Raw genomic sequence first — 17,667 nt, 5'->3', positions numbered from 1 at the left:
CTGGACATCACTAGAGCCGTGATGACTGACTGATGACTCTTTGGGCAGGATTGGCAAGATTTTCTTACAGGCTTTTAGAATGTAGGAGGTGGAAGAGACCACTGCATTCACCTGATCCTTGAGGCAAAGTTTATTTTCTATCCAGACTCTCAATTTTTTTGCTTTTTAGACAGGAGTGGGAAGGGGACCTAGTGTGTCTGGCCACCATTCCGGGGTCCAGAAGTTGACATCATTACTGAATAAAACCACCTCCGTCTTACTAGAATTCAGGTTGAGACAGTTTTGGGCCATCCAGTTACCCACTGCTGTCATGCAATCATGAAATCTGGATGCTGTTCCCTGCAATTATCCTGGCCTTAGTGACACTACAATTTGGGTGTCGTCTGCATATCCAATCACATGATCTAGAAAAACATACAACAAACTACAATCCCCCCATAATTTGGAAGGATCTCAAAGAGCTACAAGAAGGGGCTCGTATCAATTGAGTACTTGTACGGGCCAAAGTATTATCAAAGCTTTTCTATAGCAGCCAAAGCCACACAATTGATGGACGGAATGCAGAACAAATCAAAACATTCACCCGCAGTAAAGAGATCGGTGTTAAATCCATCATTCTTTTGCTCACCATGCTACCCCAGTTTAGACCTGGCCATATACAAATCAGTCTTGACCCTGTGCCTCATGGAAACAGTCCAGCCCGAACTGCCAAGCCATGTCCGCCCTGGACCGGAAACAAGCATCCTAGGACCGGTTTCGGGGTTTCACCCCTCATCAGCCACGATAGCTTGATTCCAGTGGCATAGTGAGCCCAGGACCCATGTCTGGGCATACCTGGCGCACTTAGGGCGAGAAAGCAAAATACACACAATTGATGGACGGAATGCAGAACAAATCAAAACATTCACCCCCAGTCAAGAGATCTGGGGTAAATCCATCACTATCCAGTATTGATATCTTTCATAGATTCACATGCTTGTATCTTCCCCGTCATCATGGTGGGAGTCTCACGGTAAATGAATAACCATAGCAGTAAAAGAAAAACTGCATAGAAAACCCATAGGGAAGTATAGTGTTTGGTAACCTATCATCATTATTATGTGGTCAAAAACTCAGCCAATCAGCGGCCAGCCCTGACCTCACACTCCCCAGCAGAGCTGCCATGCCTCAGATTTCCAACCGCCATTGTGTGAGAAGGAGTCTCCCTGAGCCATGCTCAGTTTGTTCCTTGGTGAGCTTTTGAACTTTCTATCTACAGTCCTTTCATCTGGATTGGAGGTACTGTTTTTCATCTATTGTCTAAATATGTCTGAAGGCTCTAAGAGGCTTTTCAGGCCGTGCAGATCTTGTGGAAAGGCCAGATTATATTTTGAAGACCCCCACAAAGATTGTTTGTACTGTCTTCATCCAAAACATGTGCCTAAGGAGTGCAAGCACTGCAGAACTTTCTCTGCCAAGACTTTGAAAGACAGAGAAGCACGCTTGCTGTTGTGGCTTCAGAAATAGAAGGCCACCTCAGAGACTGACTCGGAGGATGATTCCAAGGCACAATCTTCTAAAAAAACGGAAGTCAACTACTTCTGAGGAGAAAGTGGATGCTAAAAAGCAGAAAATTACAGACAAGGAGGTGTCTTCATCTTCTCTGTCTCATACACCTCTAAAGGAGTCTTCAGAGACGAGAGTGGTGTCTTCATCCCCGTCGACAAAGGCTGGAGCGTCTCCGGTGCTTGCTTCTGTGAAAACGTCGACGTCAACGGCGTCGACGGCAGCTACAAAGACAACGCCGTTGAAGAAAGGTTCGTCGACGGGAAGATCGTCGACGACGACCATTCGGATTTCTTCGTCGACGACGGGAGCACCGTCGACTACGACCTTTAAGTCACCAATGGCAAGATCAATGATCTTTATCAGGAGTTTTCCACCGTCGACGGGCCCGTCGACGGACAAGAACACCATGGAATTTACTGCAAATATCTCCGCTTCCTCCCTCAAATCTGCTGGATATGCAAGAATCGGAAGATGAAGAGTCGTATGGAGTGGCCTATAGCCCCTCACAGCTAAAAATTAAGAGCCAGGACACAGACGAAGAAGAGTGCCAAGAAGGGCTGGGGGATTTTTCTTTTAAAGACCGTCCGGTATCCGGCTCCAAAAGGTATGAGTCTTTCCAACAGTCATACGAGTATGAGGAGGAAGAGGCGCATCCTAGTGTGAGGGAAGAGTCAATTTCTATGCCTGTTTCTCTAGTGACTGATTTACGACACCTGATCAATGACTATTATTGTCGTTTTCCAGAGGCTAACGCCCCTGCCACAAGTACCTCGGGCGATTCTCAACCTGCAGCTCAAGCTTCGGTGGTTCAACCTCAGCCTTCGGTGCAAAAAATACGCACTCCTCCAATAATTACAATTGGAGATGATTTCGCAGAGTCTGATGGAGAAGACCAGCCTGAAGAAGGGGGGAACTTCTTCATGAGGATTCAATGGGCGACAAATGGGATCAAAATATCTTGCCTACTACACCGTCTGTCACTGGCAAATTCTCCACCGGAGGACATTGGAGGATTTCCCAACATTATGGAAAGGGCCTCCAAGAGGTTCAATCTTCCACTGCCAGTACAGGAAACAGAATATTTCCTGTATTGCTTCAAAGAATCATCTAGGAAGTCTATTAGATCAATTCCAATAATCAGTCCTATCTGGGACAAGGGTTTAAATAAAGATCATGAAAAATCCAGCCTCTGTTGCAGCCTCGGTGCCCAGAATAGATAAGAAATATCGAGCCCCAGAGTCTTCTCCAGCATGCCTAATTGGAGACTTGAGGGGCACTGTTAAAGGGTGGTATTGAGGGAATCCATGGCAGAGGTGGCCATCAGGGGGTAATAAACATTAATGCACAGGGCACCACCAGTGCAAAGGCCGGCCCTGCCCTTGAGGCCAGTCTGCCTCACCAACAGTTAGCTCCATTGGCCTTGTTTCAGAAGTTGTAGCTGCAACTCACCAGGGATTGGCAATGCAGAATTTGCGCGCACACCAAACTAAATTCGCAAACTTCAGTCTCTCTGCTTCATTCACAAGCACTTTTAACATGTGCTGCCTGCTTTGGGGCCACTGAAATTAAATAAGCAGCAAAGGAGGATAAAATTATGCCGCAGTGTTGACTAAATTATGCATTAAAAAAAAAAGGCTGCAGCGTAATGCAGTATATTTTCTGATATTTTATTATTTTGACATGTGTACACATGCTAATAGTCTTTGGTAAGATTTTGCCTTATTAGTACCAGTGTAACATACAAATGCAGCAGTGAGAAAGGTGATCAGTCAACCTTTGCAATAAGCCATCCACTCACAGGAAAACAATTCACATTTTTTATTAACTTTTGATACGTTTGAGCTATAAACAATATATTAGTTTAAATGGTCAGATCATGCAACACATTTCGCATTAGGAGGCAAATATGGAAGAGCCATAATTATATAGAAAGCATTTGCAAACTAGGATATTTTGCCATTCATGTTTGAACTGCTGTTGTGGAAAAAGGGAGAAGTTCTGAAGACAAACTCCATGGCTCAGCGACAAATGGCTTGTGCTTCCACAATTTATCGTATTTGGAACATTCTGTGATTAGAAGCATATCCCACTTTGTGAATGTGTTTTAATGTCAATAACTCATTATAACCTTATATAATCATGTGTATCCATTGGTTGATTAAACTAGGCAGTGAAATGCCAAACAAATACTAAAAATTGGAATGTTTGCGCATTCTGGCCACACCTCTGGCTCCGCCCACTGAGCCAATCCTTGGGTTATTCCTGCCCTCTAATTCTCCGCCCACAGTTCCCCTACTTTTTTCCCCCACTTTGACCACTGCCTAGATATAGCTATCTTTTTACTTTTGAATATCTCGGGAACTACTGAACGGATTTACACCATTTAAGCAAAAGGCACGAGTCTGAACTGAGGACTACCTCATTGCCAAATTTGGTATAATTCCGTTCAGCACTTCGGGCTGTAGCTGCGTCAACAGGTCCTATGGGAAAATGCATGGGGAAAACGCGTTTTGGGACACTCCTTTTTTTATATACACACATATTCATCCTATGGTGATAAAGAAAAGGAGTATGGTTTAATACGTAAGAATGAAGGAGGGAAAACATTAATTACAGCTAATTCAGATTCATGAGCTTTTTGCATACCCACTGAGTATTTTCTTCAAATTGTAGTGAATACAAGATCGAGGAAGTGTGTTCCTTAAGCGTATCTGATTTACAATAAAAAAAAAAAAACTGTGCCTGGCTTAGGTGGCGTGTGCTTCATAGTTTTTTGCAAATACTGTTACTCAACACGCTTGGTACTTTTATTTATTTTTTTAATCAACATTTGAAAGTTATTGAAGCTATTTTCCTGATTCCACACCGATACCTGTAGCAGATGCAGCCCACTGAGCTGTCTAACATTAATTGTAAAGCTGTGCTCTTTGCTGTGTGTTTTTTGTTTGTAAAATTTGTTAGCTAAATTTTGTAAGTTAACATGATCTGCGAGTTTTGACACCCAACTGTTTTGTGTTTTTGAATACAAGTTTATCACCACAGTACTATTATGTTCCATAAATGTTCACTGCCATGATATAAGCCTTTTGAAAGCCAGTGGTGCTCAGTAGGGGAACTGTGTGTGTGTCTCAGTCCTTGGACAGTAAGGATGCTGAATTTTGACTGAGCCTTGTCTAGGCATCTTCTCTCAATTAGCATGCTTCTGGTGATGTGACGCGTGTGTGCGTGTGTGTGTGTGTGTGCGCGCGCGTGCACGCTGTGTTTGGGAGCTGTGTGTGTGTTTGGGAGCTGTGTGAGGGTCTATCTATATTTCTCTTTCAAAGGCAAATCATGAAAAAATAAGTCCCTGTACCTCAGACGTAAGTCCCTTGCTCACTTTGCCACTGGATTAAAGCAAGCCTGGCTGAAGACGGCTGAAATGCCAGAAACCGGTCCTAGGAAGCTTGTTTCCGGTCCAGGGAAGGCATGGCTTGGCAGTTCGGGCTTGACTGTTCCCATGAGGCACAGGGTCAGACTGATTTGCATATGGCCATGTCTGAACTGGGGTGGCAGAGTGGGCTAAAGAACGGTGATGGATCAAACCCAGATCTGTTGACTGGGTGTGAGTGTTTGATTGATTCTGATGCTCCGTCCATTACCACCCCCTTTTGTACCGCCCTGTACCACAAATAAGCGCCACTATATAGATGGGCAAAAAGAACTACCAGAGTCTTAATACATTTACTTCTTTTCATAGATGATTCCAGTCTTTTGTCAAGTTTTCATTCTGCCAGTGATTCTTTCAAAGAGTCAACAGCACCACTTTTAGACCACGGATCGCTTCCTTTCCTAGAAGAAGGAAAAACAGGTAAGTAAAAACATTCTAATAATATTAATGAAAACATATTATTAATCTATTTTTATTTACATAGTGCACTAACACCTCCCAGTTATCTCTAGCCACAGCCCTAAAGATCTTCTTGTCCAGGGCCTCTGGAGGTTCCAGTAGTCTTCTAATTTAATGGATGAGTCTTGACAGCCTTTCTAAAGGATCATTATTTCTGTACTAGCTTGAAGTTGCAAGGGAACTCGTAGATAAGTTTGAGCGAGTCTGATAATTTGTGTTTGCAGAAACCTCAAATACAAGGAGTCTGAAAAAATTGCAGGCAGTAACGGCTTCATGTGGTTGAAGTGGGAATAAGGGAAGAATTTTCTTAAATGGACTTAACAGGGGAAAATAAGTGTTCACCACTTTAGCGATACAGTGGTCAAAGGCCAGATTGTCATTAATGGTCATCCCCAGAGATTTGGCTTTGGCCTTTGACGCAGTAGGATTACTACTGATGCTGCCATGTGCAGTGATTCAACCAGCATTTGTCTTACTGACATTGAGCCTTAAAGTGTGCCTCATCCATTGTTGGACTGCTCCGAAGCAGCCATGAAGATTACAAGGTGATTGATTTTAACGAACCACACCCTGCGTGCCATTAATTTAAGAATAGGGACAATAGCCATAGGAACAAACCATGCCCATCAGTAACTGCACAAACAAATTAAATTGTGTGTGTGTATGTTTGGTTGTAAAATCTGAATGGTAGTTAATTTCTTAGCTACCTTGTATGGGAAAGACCTGCCACCATCATGATTTTTGTGATTTTTTTTTTTTTTTTATTGTTTTTTTTTTTTATATATCTTGGGAGGCTGGAGAAAAACAGCTGAAGATTGTGATATTCAGGGAATACATTGAAAAAAGTTGTTGAATTAGAACAGCCACAACCCTACAGAACTTTAAAATGTATACAAAGAATGGAAAACACCCATGCTGCTTACAAAGAAGGCAAGAACATAGGAGGGAATTCTGAGCCACGCCGCAGATAATCTAGACACTGGGAGCTTCAAAGTTGGAAAGTTTAAAATCAACTAGATCTAAACCAGTGCAGCACTGTCTTCTGCTGTCCTATTCAGCAAATCCTCATGGCCTACTGTGTCCAATGCAGTGGAAAGGTCCAAATATATTACTCCGGCTGCATCGTTTTCATCGACTAGTTTGGATGTGTCTACCATGGTGACTAATGCGATCTGTGCCCCTCTAGCTGGAAGGAAGCCTTTCCACCAGTCATCCGGCATGTTGCTGTCCTCCATGAAAACCTACCACAAGAATGAGTACAGTGGCAACAACGAGAGAGTGAGGATATCACTAGTCTCGCTAAATAGTTGCCTAGCCATTGAAGGAAACAGACTGTAAACCAAAAGACTTTCTTTTTGGACATCTGCTATGTTTACTTCTAGTGGTTGGTAAATCCCCGCTTGATCAAGGGCCTGGTGGCCCACGGAACTAGGGGTAAATCCTCAGCCGGTGGAGTCTGTCAGAAACCTGAGGATCATGCTGGATACGGAGTTTTCCTTTAAGCATCAGATTAGCAAAATCACGGGCAAATGCTTTGGAATACTTAAAACACTCCGTAAAATTCTCGAATTACTCCCCATCAGTGCTAGAAAAACACTCATTCATGCCTTAGTCACGCCTCATTTGGACTATGGAAATGCTCTCCTTCTGGGCCTTAGCAAAAAAGGTATTCACCAACTTCAGTGCGTACAAAATGCTGCTGCACGTATGGTGTTAAACCTCCCACGTAGAGCATCAGGCAATTAGGCACTTTATGAACTCCATTGGCTCCCTATCGAGGAGCAAATCAGGTTCAAGGCTCTCTGTTTTGCTCATCGCATTGCCCACGGTAAAGGCCCTGGCTACTTGCGTAACCTTCTCACTCCCCATCGTCCCATCCGCAACCTCAGATCTGCTGGAGCTATGTTGTTCCAACTTCCCCGCGTTCGCAAGACCAAGATTGGAGGTGCTTCCTTTAGGTTCCTAGCTAGCAAACACTGGAACAGGCTTCCTCTTGATCTTCGCATGGAGCCCTCTGAAGCAAGATTCCGATTAAAATTGAAAACTCACCTATTTCCGCGTAAATACTAACCTTTTTTGTTTTGGGATCCTGGCGTGCCCCGGACTTTGGTCTTTTAGGGGAGAAGCGGCACTTGTCAGCACGGGGACACACTATGCTAGTGTAACCATGCGCTCTAGAAATGGTTTTATTATTATTATTATTATTATTATTATTATTATTATTATTATTTACGAAGAAAGTCTTCCTTTATGGAAGAGGTAGCCTCACACACATAATAGTGTCATACTTCATCATCGGTGTCCTCTCCCCACCCTGGTAGGTGAATACCAAGGCTGACTCGACCTCTTCTAAGACTTAAATGGTAGGAGGGAGTTCTTGAATAAGACTAACTGGATAAAGACGGGATCCCGATCTTATTAAAAAATACCTTGGTTTTGCCAAGTTATTACCTTTATTAAAAGGTACACCAGGTATCTCTAAAAATAATTATGTACGGGTATAGTGAGGCTAGTGGCTCAAACCTGTTCTTCATCCACTAACATCTTTCTGCATGATGATAGTAGCCAAAACGATCTGGGGCATTCTTCAGGGCCATTCTTCAGGGCCAAGGATCCCTATTTGAAGTGAATATGACTTCGAACAGTCTCTGACTTGAGAAAAAGAAATTATAAGTAGTGAAGGTGTGGACTGCCTAATAACCCTGGTGATTCATACCTTATTATTCAGTAGACTCCTAGAACGAAAAATAGAATGACAAAGCAATTACTTCATTGCTAACCGATTACATGAAAATGAAACACAGCATATATAAGCTCTATAGACACATGCAAGTGCAATATCACACCACACCACAACAAACAAAGATGTTAAAGTAAGTAGCATGGCAGTCCTCATGAGTATGCATGCAACAATTCAGGTGTGTTCATTTTAATTATTTTTTACAACTTGAAAACCATATTTAAGAAAAAACATTACTATTCCTTACTCTAGACTTCAGGGGATACCGGCTAACTGGTCTTGAAGGGGGTGGTGTCCTTTGTAGTCACACTCTTGCTCTATTTGGTAAAAAATGTTTAGTAGTGTAGAAATATAAATATACTTATGTTCGTGAATTTAATCGGGATGAGAGGAACAGAAAAGCACCTATTTAAAATGTAATTAACGTTGTTTGACCTGACAGTACCAAAAACGTGGTGCTTGACTTTTTGTTTTTACAAAACCTGAATTATGCCTTGAAGTTTATTAGTGCAAATGGGTAACCTTCTCACAGTTGAAAGTAGGCTTTGGGAGAGCAAGAGCCGAATTGGTGAAAATGGTTAATTGCTTTTTCCCTTAGCCGTATTGTATAACCTTGTGAAGTTCAATGGTGATTTTTTTTTTAATTCTTTGATACCTCCTCTGGTGGGAGGCAAGCTGCTGCCCGCGGCCCGTAGGTATGGATGCTACTGCGGCGTACATCATCAAAAACACATAGGACCTGTTGAAACTTCATGATCTACAATGGTATGCAGGAGGGTTCACAGTGTGGCCCTATACTCCCGTGATTCCCTGACATTGTTTACTTTTATATCGGTAACCATCGTAAGATGTATCAAGTGAACAGTGTTTCTTTTTCCTGGCTTGGTGTCGTAAAAACGTACATCTCATCTAGAAGACATTCATGCATCTGTTAATTTCCACTGTGGGATTAGCGTTTTTGTGATGTTACTGTGTCCACAACTCCCCACACACGTGCCGCTTTTAAAAAAAAATCTTGCTTCTCTGAGATATGTTGGGTGACAGCTCCTTGTTTGTATCGAGTTGCCGAAACAAGTCGCTCATAGAGTTGTGTGTTCTAGCCAATTATAGTTTCCTTCATGGAGCTGAAGGTATACAGTTGCGGCCCGCCCAACAGCAAGCAAGCGCACACCCTCCCCCCCCCCTTTCCCTCACTTACTCAAAAGGTACACCACGTGTGGTTACCTATGTGTATCCTGGTCTGGACCAATGGTACGCAGGTCTTGGGTTGCGGAGGTCTGTTTGAACAGTGTGCTTCCACTCATGCTTGTTGGTCACCGGAACGCGTGGTCGGGAGACTAGAAGATGACTCTCCCTCTAGGTTGATGGGAAATATAGTATCTCCCATGGGCGCAACACTTCTGGAAGTCAGTGCTCGTACTACAGCATGGTTGTTTATGGGCGATGTAGTTCTTTATTATACAAGATGAAATATTTGTCAGAGACTTTCCCATAGTTTGAGAGAATCAGTGAGTTTAGGGCAAAAGATCGATCTTAATCATTTTTCAAATAAAGATATTTACTGAAGATGGCCACTAGTGATGATATCAACATATTCAGCGGGCCATATAAAAATTAGGTAGGGATGCCTGCCCGTGATTGAAGTGATGTGTTACTATGGGGGTATTATTGTGCTCTGTAGTGGACGAAGTGATAATGCTTCAAAGCAGGACAGTGTTTTACTTCTGCTATGCTACATTTGTGACAATGGGACAAAACAAACGTGGGGTGTAGGGTATATGCAGAATCCAAGTAGGAGTTAAATAAACAAGGACTTTTGTAGGGGATTGTATGAAAAACGGGTGGATGAATATTGATATAATTTCGGTTCTGAGGCATCCCCATGGTATCTCATTAAGTTCCTGTAGATCTGTGCGTAACCTGTACATCCAACCATGCTTAAAAATAAGTAGTGGTAACGTCCTGTCTAAGCGTGTTTTGTCTGAGTTTCTCTGGCACATTCCATATATTCCTCATTCTGTCCTTTTTTCAATGTAGTACTGTCTTAGCTTTGTGGCGTCCCTGTGACACCGAATGGTACTTCTGTCTTCTGTTATGCGGATACGTACTTTTCTGGTCGTCATCCCAATGTACAGGAGATGACCGGGGCACTTTATAACATTGACTACATTGCTGGTATTGCAATTGGTTAAATTTTACATTCTCCAAGATGTCTCCAAACCCACATCTAGTTATTTGACTCTTTTTGTCATATTGCATACCCTGCACTTGCTGCATGGCGAGTGTCTGACCGGAGATGGTAGGTTCCAAAGTGCAGACTGTTTCTCTTGGTGTTTGCTTTTTCTGCATGAGCAGATCTTTTATGCTTGTCGCTCTCAAGAGTAAATTGGTTTTTCAAAATTTAAACCACCCAAGATTAAGATGTTCCAATTCTTGTTGATCCCTTTCTGAAAGTTATTGGACATCGTACTGTAGGTAGTGACGCAAATGAACCTATCCCTGCCTAGATTTTGATATGTTGAGTTGGTCCCCATTGTTGTTCATGGCTCTTTTTTCCGCTTTTCTTTTTTTCTTCCTACATGAGTTTCAAAGGCACATAGGGGTAGGCTGTCCCACCTGCAAACATTTGCATAAATCATGCACTAGCATGGATGCTGCAGGCGCAGAGTGCTGATCTGTAGCAGAATTACGAGTTTGTCTGAGGTCAGGGATAGCATGGATGCTGTTAGGGCCAAGTAAAGTCTCAATAATGGAGCTGTATGGATCTCCGTTCTGAGATGGCATGGATGCTGCTGGCGCAAATAGTGCTTGGTAGCGGAGAAGTGTGTGGGTCTCAGTTCTAGGATAGAATAGATGCTGCTGTTGCAAAGTGATGCTCAGAAGCAGAACTCTAGACTGGTCTGTGTTCTGCAACAGCATGTATGCTGCTGCCAAAGAATGCTACCTATGGCAGAGTTACATGTGAGTGTGAAGCCAAGAACTGCATGATGGCTGTGTAGAGTGTGCCCTGTTGCAGAGCGGTGTGGGTCTGTGCACCTTGATTGCATGGAGGCTGTTGGTGCAGAGTTTTCAGATCTCAAATTAGTATTTCTTTCCTCTTTGAGAGTAGAGTCTCTGTATTTATGCCTGTAATCCATCTCTTTTTCTCCTTATCATAAAGGACTTTCAAAGCAGCTGTTCCTGCTAGATATACCAGAACACATAAGACCGAGACAGTCTTGCTTGTCAGACGGTGGTCTGCCTAGTCTTCTGGCATTCTGCTTCTCTGATGGACGTATGCTGGTACGTTCAAGGCGATACTTTAATTTTGGATAGGATAGGACAAGCCATCTTGTGCTTTCTGTCCTCTTTCACGCTGTATGATATCGCTTCTAATGCACTGTGATCATGACGGTATACCCTTTAACGCTAAAAGCTGTTAACTATACCTCTGATCACTACAATCCCTTTATGCTACCCTTCCCTGGACCTTAAAATCTGATTTCCTACCCCTTAATGCTACCCTTAAAAAAAAAAAAAAAAAACTACACCGTATGCTACCACTTCCTTGAATCCTTATAAACCCTATTTCTTAAACCTACCCTTCCTTGAACTCCCCCCTTCCCTACCTCGCTGTAGCATGGGGATGCCCATTACCCCTGCCCCTTGTACAGAAGGCAAAATTATTGTAATTCCTATTTCACTCAGGTTTTATTTTCAGTAGATTATTTTTGACACAACTTTTTTCAGTCTTTTCAATTTTCGTTTTTACATCACAGTATTTTTGCTGTAAATTCTAGTTTCTGTACTCCAATTATTTGGTAGGGAATAAAACATTGAACTAGTTTATCTTGGTCATTTTGTCAAACACTGCCAGGAGTTTTTGTGAAATGCAAATGATTGGGTTCTGCTCTCTGGGTGGGAGTTCTAAATTGTCTAAGCTTGGGGCCTTGGGCATCCAGTAACCCGCCGCTAGCTTTTGGTCGATCAGGTGGTGCTGTTGGATAAAGCGCAGGTCAACAAATCGAGGTCACTGCGGGGCTTACCAGGTCATGAATATATGCGGCTCCCTTGTTCCAGGAAGCCTGCAGAATATCCTGATCCTGAGTAGAGCCATAGTTTTGGACCCTTATTTTGTTCCCTGAGCTTTCTAGAGCGTTCCTTAAAGATTGTTGCAGTCTTCAAGATGTCCCGTTACTAATCTACTCAGCTCGACTCAGTGCTTGATTTGCAGTGGAGCAAGAAGTTTACTGAGCTACAAAAGTTGTATGCTCGTACCCTTAAACTACTGCAATAATTGTAACAAGAACAACACATCTTTATCAAAGCTAACCCTCAAGTTTTTGATTTTCTTTGCAGTGTTTGTATGGCCTGAGGTGTCTGAAAGATCACACTGCACTGAATTCCTTAATTATGCTTTAATGAAGTGTCGGATAATATGTACGATCAACCCTGGCAAGAACCAGAAGGTGACTGCCAGTACAATATTCCAGTTCCTAAATATTCTACATTCTACTTGCTATGTCGGAACCCATCAGGGTTGCTAAGCTACATGTAACATACTAAATCAATTACCTAATACATTTATATGCAACAGTTTGCAGGCCATACAAATGTTTTTGGAGCCTGTGCTACCCTGTACCAAGATCAGTTTTTGCCTAATTTGGGCAATGTTTTCTTTTATCAAATAGGATGTGTGGCCAAGACATTCAGTGGCATTTGTTTGGTTGCATGTTCTCTAGATGCATATGGATTTGAGTTTCAAGATGATTTGTTCAATGTAGTCTTGCAGTTTGCGTGTCATTCTGTTACATTTTTTTGTGTGGGTAGTTTGGGGATCAACCTTTAGGTGAAGATGTCTTTTGGGTTTGCTGTTTTGTTTCTTCTTTCAAGTGAGTTGTAAAAATCTCATGTTTTAGATGACTTGGGAGTGTTCCTTTGGACAGACAACCATTTCATACCTTTGAGATGTCTGCTTCTAGTATCGGGTAAAATTGTTTTATTGCTGTACTAGCTGGCGACACAATGAAGCATATAAAAAAGAGATAGATGGAATGCTCATGAAGTATCTTGTGTACAAAATAACGATAGCTTGGGTTGCAGCTTTGAAGAATTACCAGTGGCTGAGATTAATTCAAGAATTCCAACCGTCACTTTTTGTATATTTCAGCGTGTCACCGTAAGCGGGCCGGGTATGGCCAGACATGAGTCCTGTGCACACTGTGCCCCTGGAGATGGCTGATGAGCCCTAATAAGGTTGTAATCGGTCCTGCGTTGCTTGTTTTTTAGTTCAGTGAGGACTTGGCCTTGCAGTGCAAGCTGGACTGTTCCTATAGGAGCAGGGTCAAGACTGATATCCATATGGCTGAGTCCAAACTGAGGTGACAGGGTGTGCAAAATAACTATGGATTATGATGCGGTCTGAGTATTTACCAGTGGCTGAGACTAATTCAAGTATTCCATCCACCAATTTTGTATACCTCTATTATCGAGAACACCCATAAAGTAGTCCTGAGTCCGCTGGAAATGGTGTGAGAGAAGCCTCTTTAAGGGTCCAGTTAAGGGCGTAGACCTGATGTAATATCCAGTGGTGGTACTTCTCTTTATTCAAGTCAAAGATAGCTTTATTCGATAAGGAGTATCTTAAAAGCAATAACATTCATACAATCAATAAAAATACGTGTTATCAGATAAGCACCAATTAAAAGAAAATATGCAATCCATAAAAGCAATAATTTCATATTTCTAGAAGATAATGGAGGCAAACTATTACAAATAAAAACTTAGTACAACAATACAATTAATTCGATTCCGGCTTATGAGCATAATGGTATAAAGTGACAGTGCAATAAAAAGAATAAACAGACCAAATGGCCATAGGATAGTAAAAATATAAAAGCATGATAATTCATTAGTGTCACACGTAAGGATTTAATCCGTACTATCCAAGCGCGGCCAAGGTTCTTGGCCACGCCACAGGCAAAGAGGGTCCTTGCGTCCGACTTCAGGATGTGCCCAGTGGGTGCCCAGTTGGCTACAGATTGGTTTGAGCCATCTTGTTCTAGCCTTCTTATAAGTGGGACAAGCAAACATAAGATGGGCCACACTTTCAGTTGGTGCCTTCCAGCAGGGGCAGTCCGCTGATGTCTGATGTGGGGCGCTCCACTTTACAGTTAATTCTCGTACCGGGAGTGAGCCTATCCTAAACTGAATATAAAGTGCCCTGTCTCGCGGCATCTGGATAAAATCTAAATAAGGTTCTAAAAATATACGCTGCTTGTGGAGATAAAATTCTTCTGTGAGCCTTCCTAATTTACAAACTACTAAACTCTTGGGCATCTACGAAAGCCCAATATCGCTTTTTGAGCTCAGCCTTGCTAGGTGGGATTTGAGTATCCCACGACTCCTTGAGGCCAAGAGCAAAAAGTTTTATATTTTTTTTTTTTTTTTTTAGATTAAGCAACCAGCTAATTCTTTGGTTGCCATCTAGGGCCATCAATTCTGTGAGTGCGGAGGCGTAACTGGCAAGCTCGGGGGTCCGTCGCAAGTGCCGCAGCCTGACTATGTCTTTAAAAGAGCGCCTACCCATATCGCTCATCAGAGGTTTTATTGGTATCTTACTGGGGAGCATCACTAGATCTCTTAAATATTTGTGTCCAGATCTTTTTATTCCCTCTGTTGTCGAAACCCCATAATTCGGGGCCGAACCAACTGCTTTGGCTACATAGATCTTAAGAGCGGGAGCCACAGGTCTGCTCTGCGAGGAGTAATGTTCTCTAGCTAACGCTCCTTTTGCACGTTTGTGGCTCAGGAGCATTTTATCGATGTGATGCCGCCAATGCATTTTCTCAGTGAGCCGGATACCTAGATAATCGAACTTTGTGATTCTAGGTGGGTTCCATCTAAAGTAAAATTACCTCTATATGGCCTATAGGGGTTAAACACCATCAGCTTGGTTTTGGACATGTTAACAATCAGCCCCCTAGACTCACAGAAAAGTCGGAATCTATCTAGAAGCTTTTGGAGCCCAGCCGGAGTCTTAGACATGAGGAGAGTGTCATCCGCAAGAGCAGAGTAGGAATCCTGTCTCCTGTCAGGGAAGGGGCATCAGATGGAAATTCTTGGAGAAAGCTAACCACCCCGTTCATGTATAAGGAGAACAGGGTGGGCGCCATAACACAACCCTGGCGTATTCCTCTGTTTACAGGGATCCTATCTGTCTTCTGGTCTTGGGTCCCCCACCTCACTTGGGCATAATTGCCCTCGTGAAGACGAATCAACAGATTCAGAACCATTGGTGGGATCCCCATATCATCTAGTAGGTGCCACATCTGCTCACGGGGCACTAGGTCAAAGGCAGTCTTTATATCGATAAAAGCCAAATAAAGACTACCCTTGCCTATTAGAACGACCTTCCAGTAAATTAAAAGCAATCTAAAAGCTTGCACCACCGTCCATGTACAGGCTCTAAAACCCGCTTGATACTGGGAGAGGATATTCTTCTCATCCACCCAGTGGTGAATTCTCTGAAGCAGCACCCTGCCAACTTCTTTCTGCATAGCATCAATCAAACTGATTGGGTGGTAGTTGGCAAGGTCATCCCTTGCGCCTTTTTTTAAAAATAGGTACCACCTCTGCATCTTTCTATGAATCAGGTACTGCACTACCCTTTGCAATAGAATTGATTAAAAGCGTGATATAGTTTGCCCAATTAGGAGGGTCTGCAAGAAAAAGATCTCCAAGGAGGCCATCTGGACTCGAGGCTTTTGCTGGAACTATTTTCTTTAAGGCCGCCTCTATTTCTGTAGTAAAAAGCTCAGTAACATTCAAAAAGTGACAAGTAGTTAAGTGGTCAGCCGACCCGACTTTGCTAGTTGGGTTAGACCCAGAATAAAGTTTCCTAAAATGATTAAACCAGTCCTGATTAGTAATATGATCAGGGATTAAATCAGGATCTTTGTTGCTTGACCACCTAACCATATTCCAAAAAAGATTGGGATCCCTGGCTAAACTAGCATCCTTTAGGTTTTGCCAGTGTGTCTCATCCCACTCAAGCTTTGCGTGGATAACAGCAGTTTTGCAATCCTTTCTAGCTTCTCTTATCAAGGAGCAATTTCTGCTTTTTATTGCTAAAATTAAGGCCTTTTTCTTCTGTCTACAGTCCCCGTTAAACCAGGTCCGGCGATTTTTACGACATACGCCTGGTTTTCCAGCATGGTTCTCTGTAATGAAAAAAGACCCCAACTGGGCTTTCACTCTTTCATATAATTCTGGGATCTTTGACAAATCATCCGTTTCGTTGAAGGCCTCCCGCAGTTTAAATGTGTTTTCACTGAGAGTGTGCCTAAGCTTGACCATTTGGGATTCTAGTGCAGCAATTCTTGGCCATTTAAGGTACCTTCTACAATTTGAAGGGACCAACTCTTTTGTCCTCAAATGGGATCTTGTGCCCTGAATTGGGGGAAAAGAGAGCCCAGGGGGTTTCCATAATCACACATTGGTGTTCAGTGATTTTACAGCCCATATCGATCTTGGCCCAAACCATAAGACCTCCAGAGGGCCACCCCTCCCCGTTGAAACGGCAGAAATAAAAAAAAATATGTAACCAGACTTATATAGTGGGGCTAGGCTCCATGTTTCTTGGAATATACAGCTGTGATGTTCCTCCATCAAATCATCCCAATCAGGTAGAGACATTTTGTTTTGGAGACCTGCCACTTTCCAAGAAAGGATTTTAAACTGGGAAGTTGGAATTCCATTACACGGAGGGGTTTGTTGGGCCAAGGTGGGTGGAACAGAAGACGGACAGAGGTATTCACATTTGCTGCAGCCATGAACTTATGCGCCACAATCAGGATGGCTACTAAGTCTTATTAGGTATTACCCAGAAATTGTTCAGGGACGGTACATAATTGGTTAATACTAGGGGCGCTTGGGATGTTGTGGTTAGGGTGGGTTCTAATTCCTGCCGGGGCTGTGAGTCATGACATAGTCAATCAACCGCCTCAAGTGAGGTCCCTCTAAATATGGGCAATGGTATCACATTATCATGAGCCTTTGCAGCAGCGATTGTTGGAAAGCGACTAATCTGGATGGATGAAGAGTCCGGGGGCAGGATCTATACTCTAATGCCAAAAGGTTTTCCGCCAGGTCACGGCTGATCAAGGTAAGTTTGATGCAGTCCATAGATTTACTGTTGGGCGTGCATCTCCTTGCCCTAATTATATCCTCCCTAATCAGCGAGCGGCAAACCCTAACACGACGTAACCGATGTATGGATTTATTTTTCAAGGATTCGTCATTCTCGTGTCTACAACTAGAGGCAATTTTAGGGACATTAACCAAGGAGACCGTCTGTGCCTTCATAGAAGAGCCTATTATGGTTTGCTGTAACTTGAGAATAAAGTTGCTTTTGCTGAGTGTTACAGGGATGAACTTCAAGGGTGCCTGTCTGTTTGAGTCAAAGCCATAGTGGCTCGTCGAGATGGAACAGGAGTATATGACTGGCCACTAC

The 17,667-nt window shown here is 42.9% G+C and overlaps 1 protein-coding gene across 2 annotated transcripts in view; it reads left to right on the top strand.

Annotated features, from left to right (window-relative positions):
- Positions 1 to 17,667, top strand: part of LOC146800044 (uncharacterized) — a 426,311-nt gene that overhangs the window by 287,615 nt on the left and 121,029 nt on the right. For both annotated transcript variants that reach the window (XM_085620951.1, XM_085620952.1), the window contains exon 17: positions 5,285 to 5,395. In XM_085620951.1, coding sequence (XP_085477077.1) covers positions 5,285 to 5,395 — 111 coding nt within the window. The remainder of the gene's footprint in view (positions 1 to 5,284; positions 5,396 to 17,667) is intronic.

Source organism: Triturus cristatus, chromosome 8, assembly GCF_964204655.1.
Source record: "Triturus cristatus chromosome 8, aTriCri1.1, whole genome shotgun sequence".
NCBI lineage: Eukaryota > Metazoa > Chordata > Amphibia > Caudata > Salamandridae > Triturus > Triturus cristatus.
The sequence above is the reverse complement of the archived record's forward strand: the minus strand, read 5'-3'. Positions and strand labels throughout refer to the sequence as shown.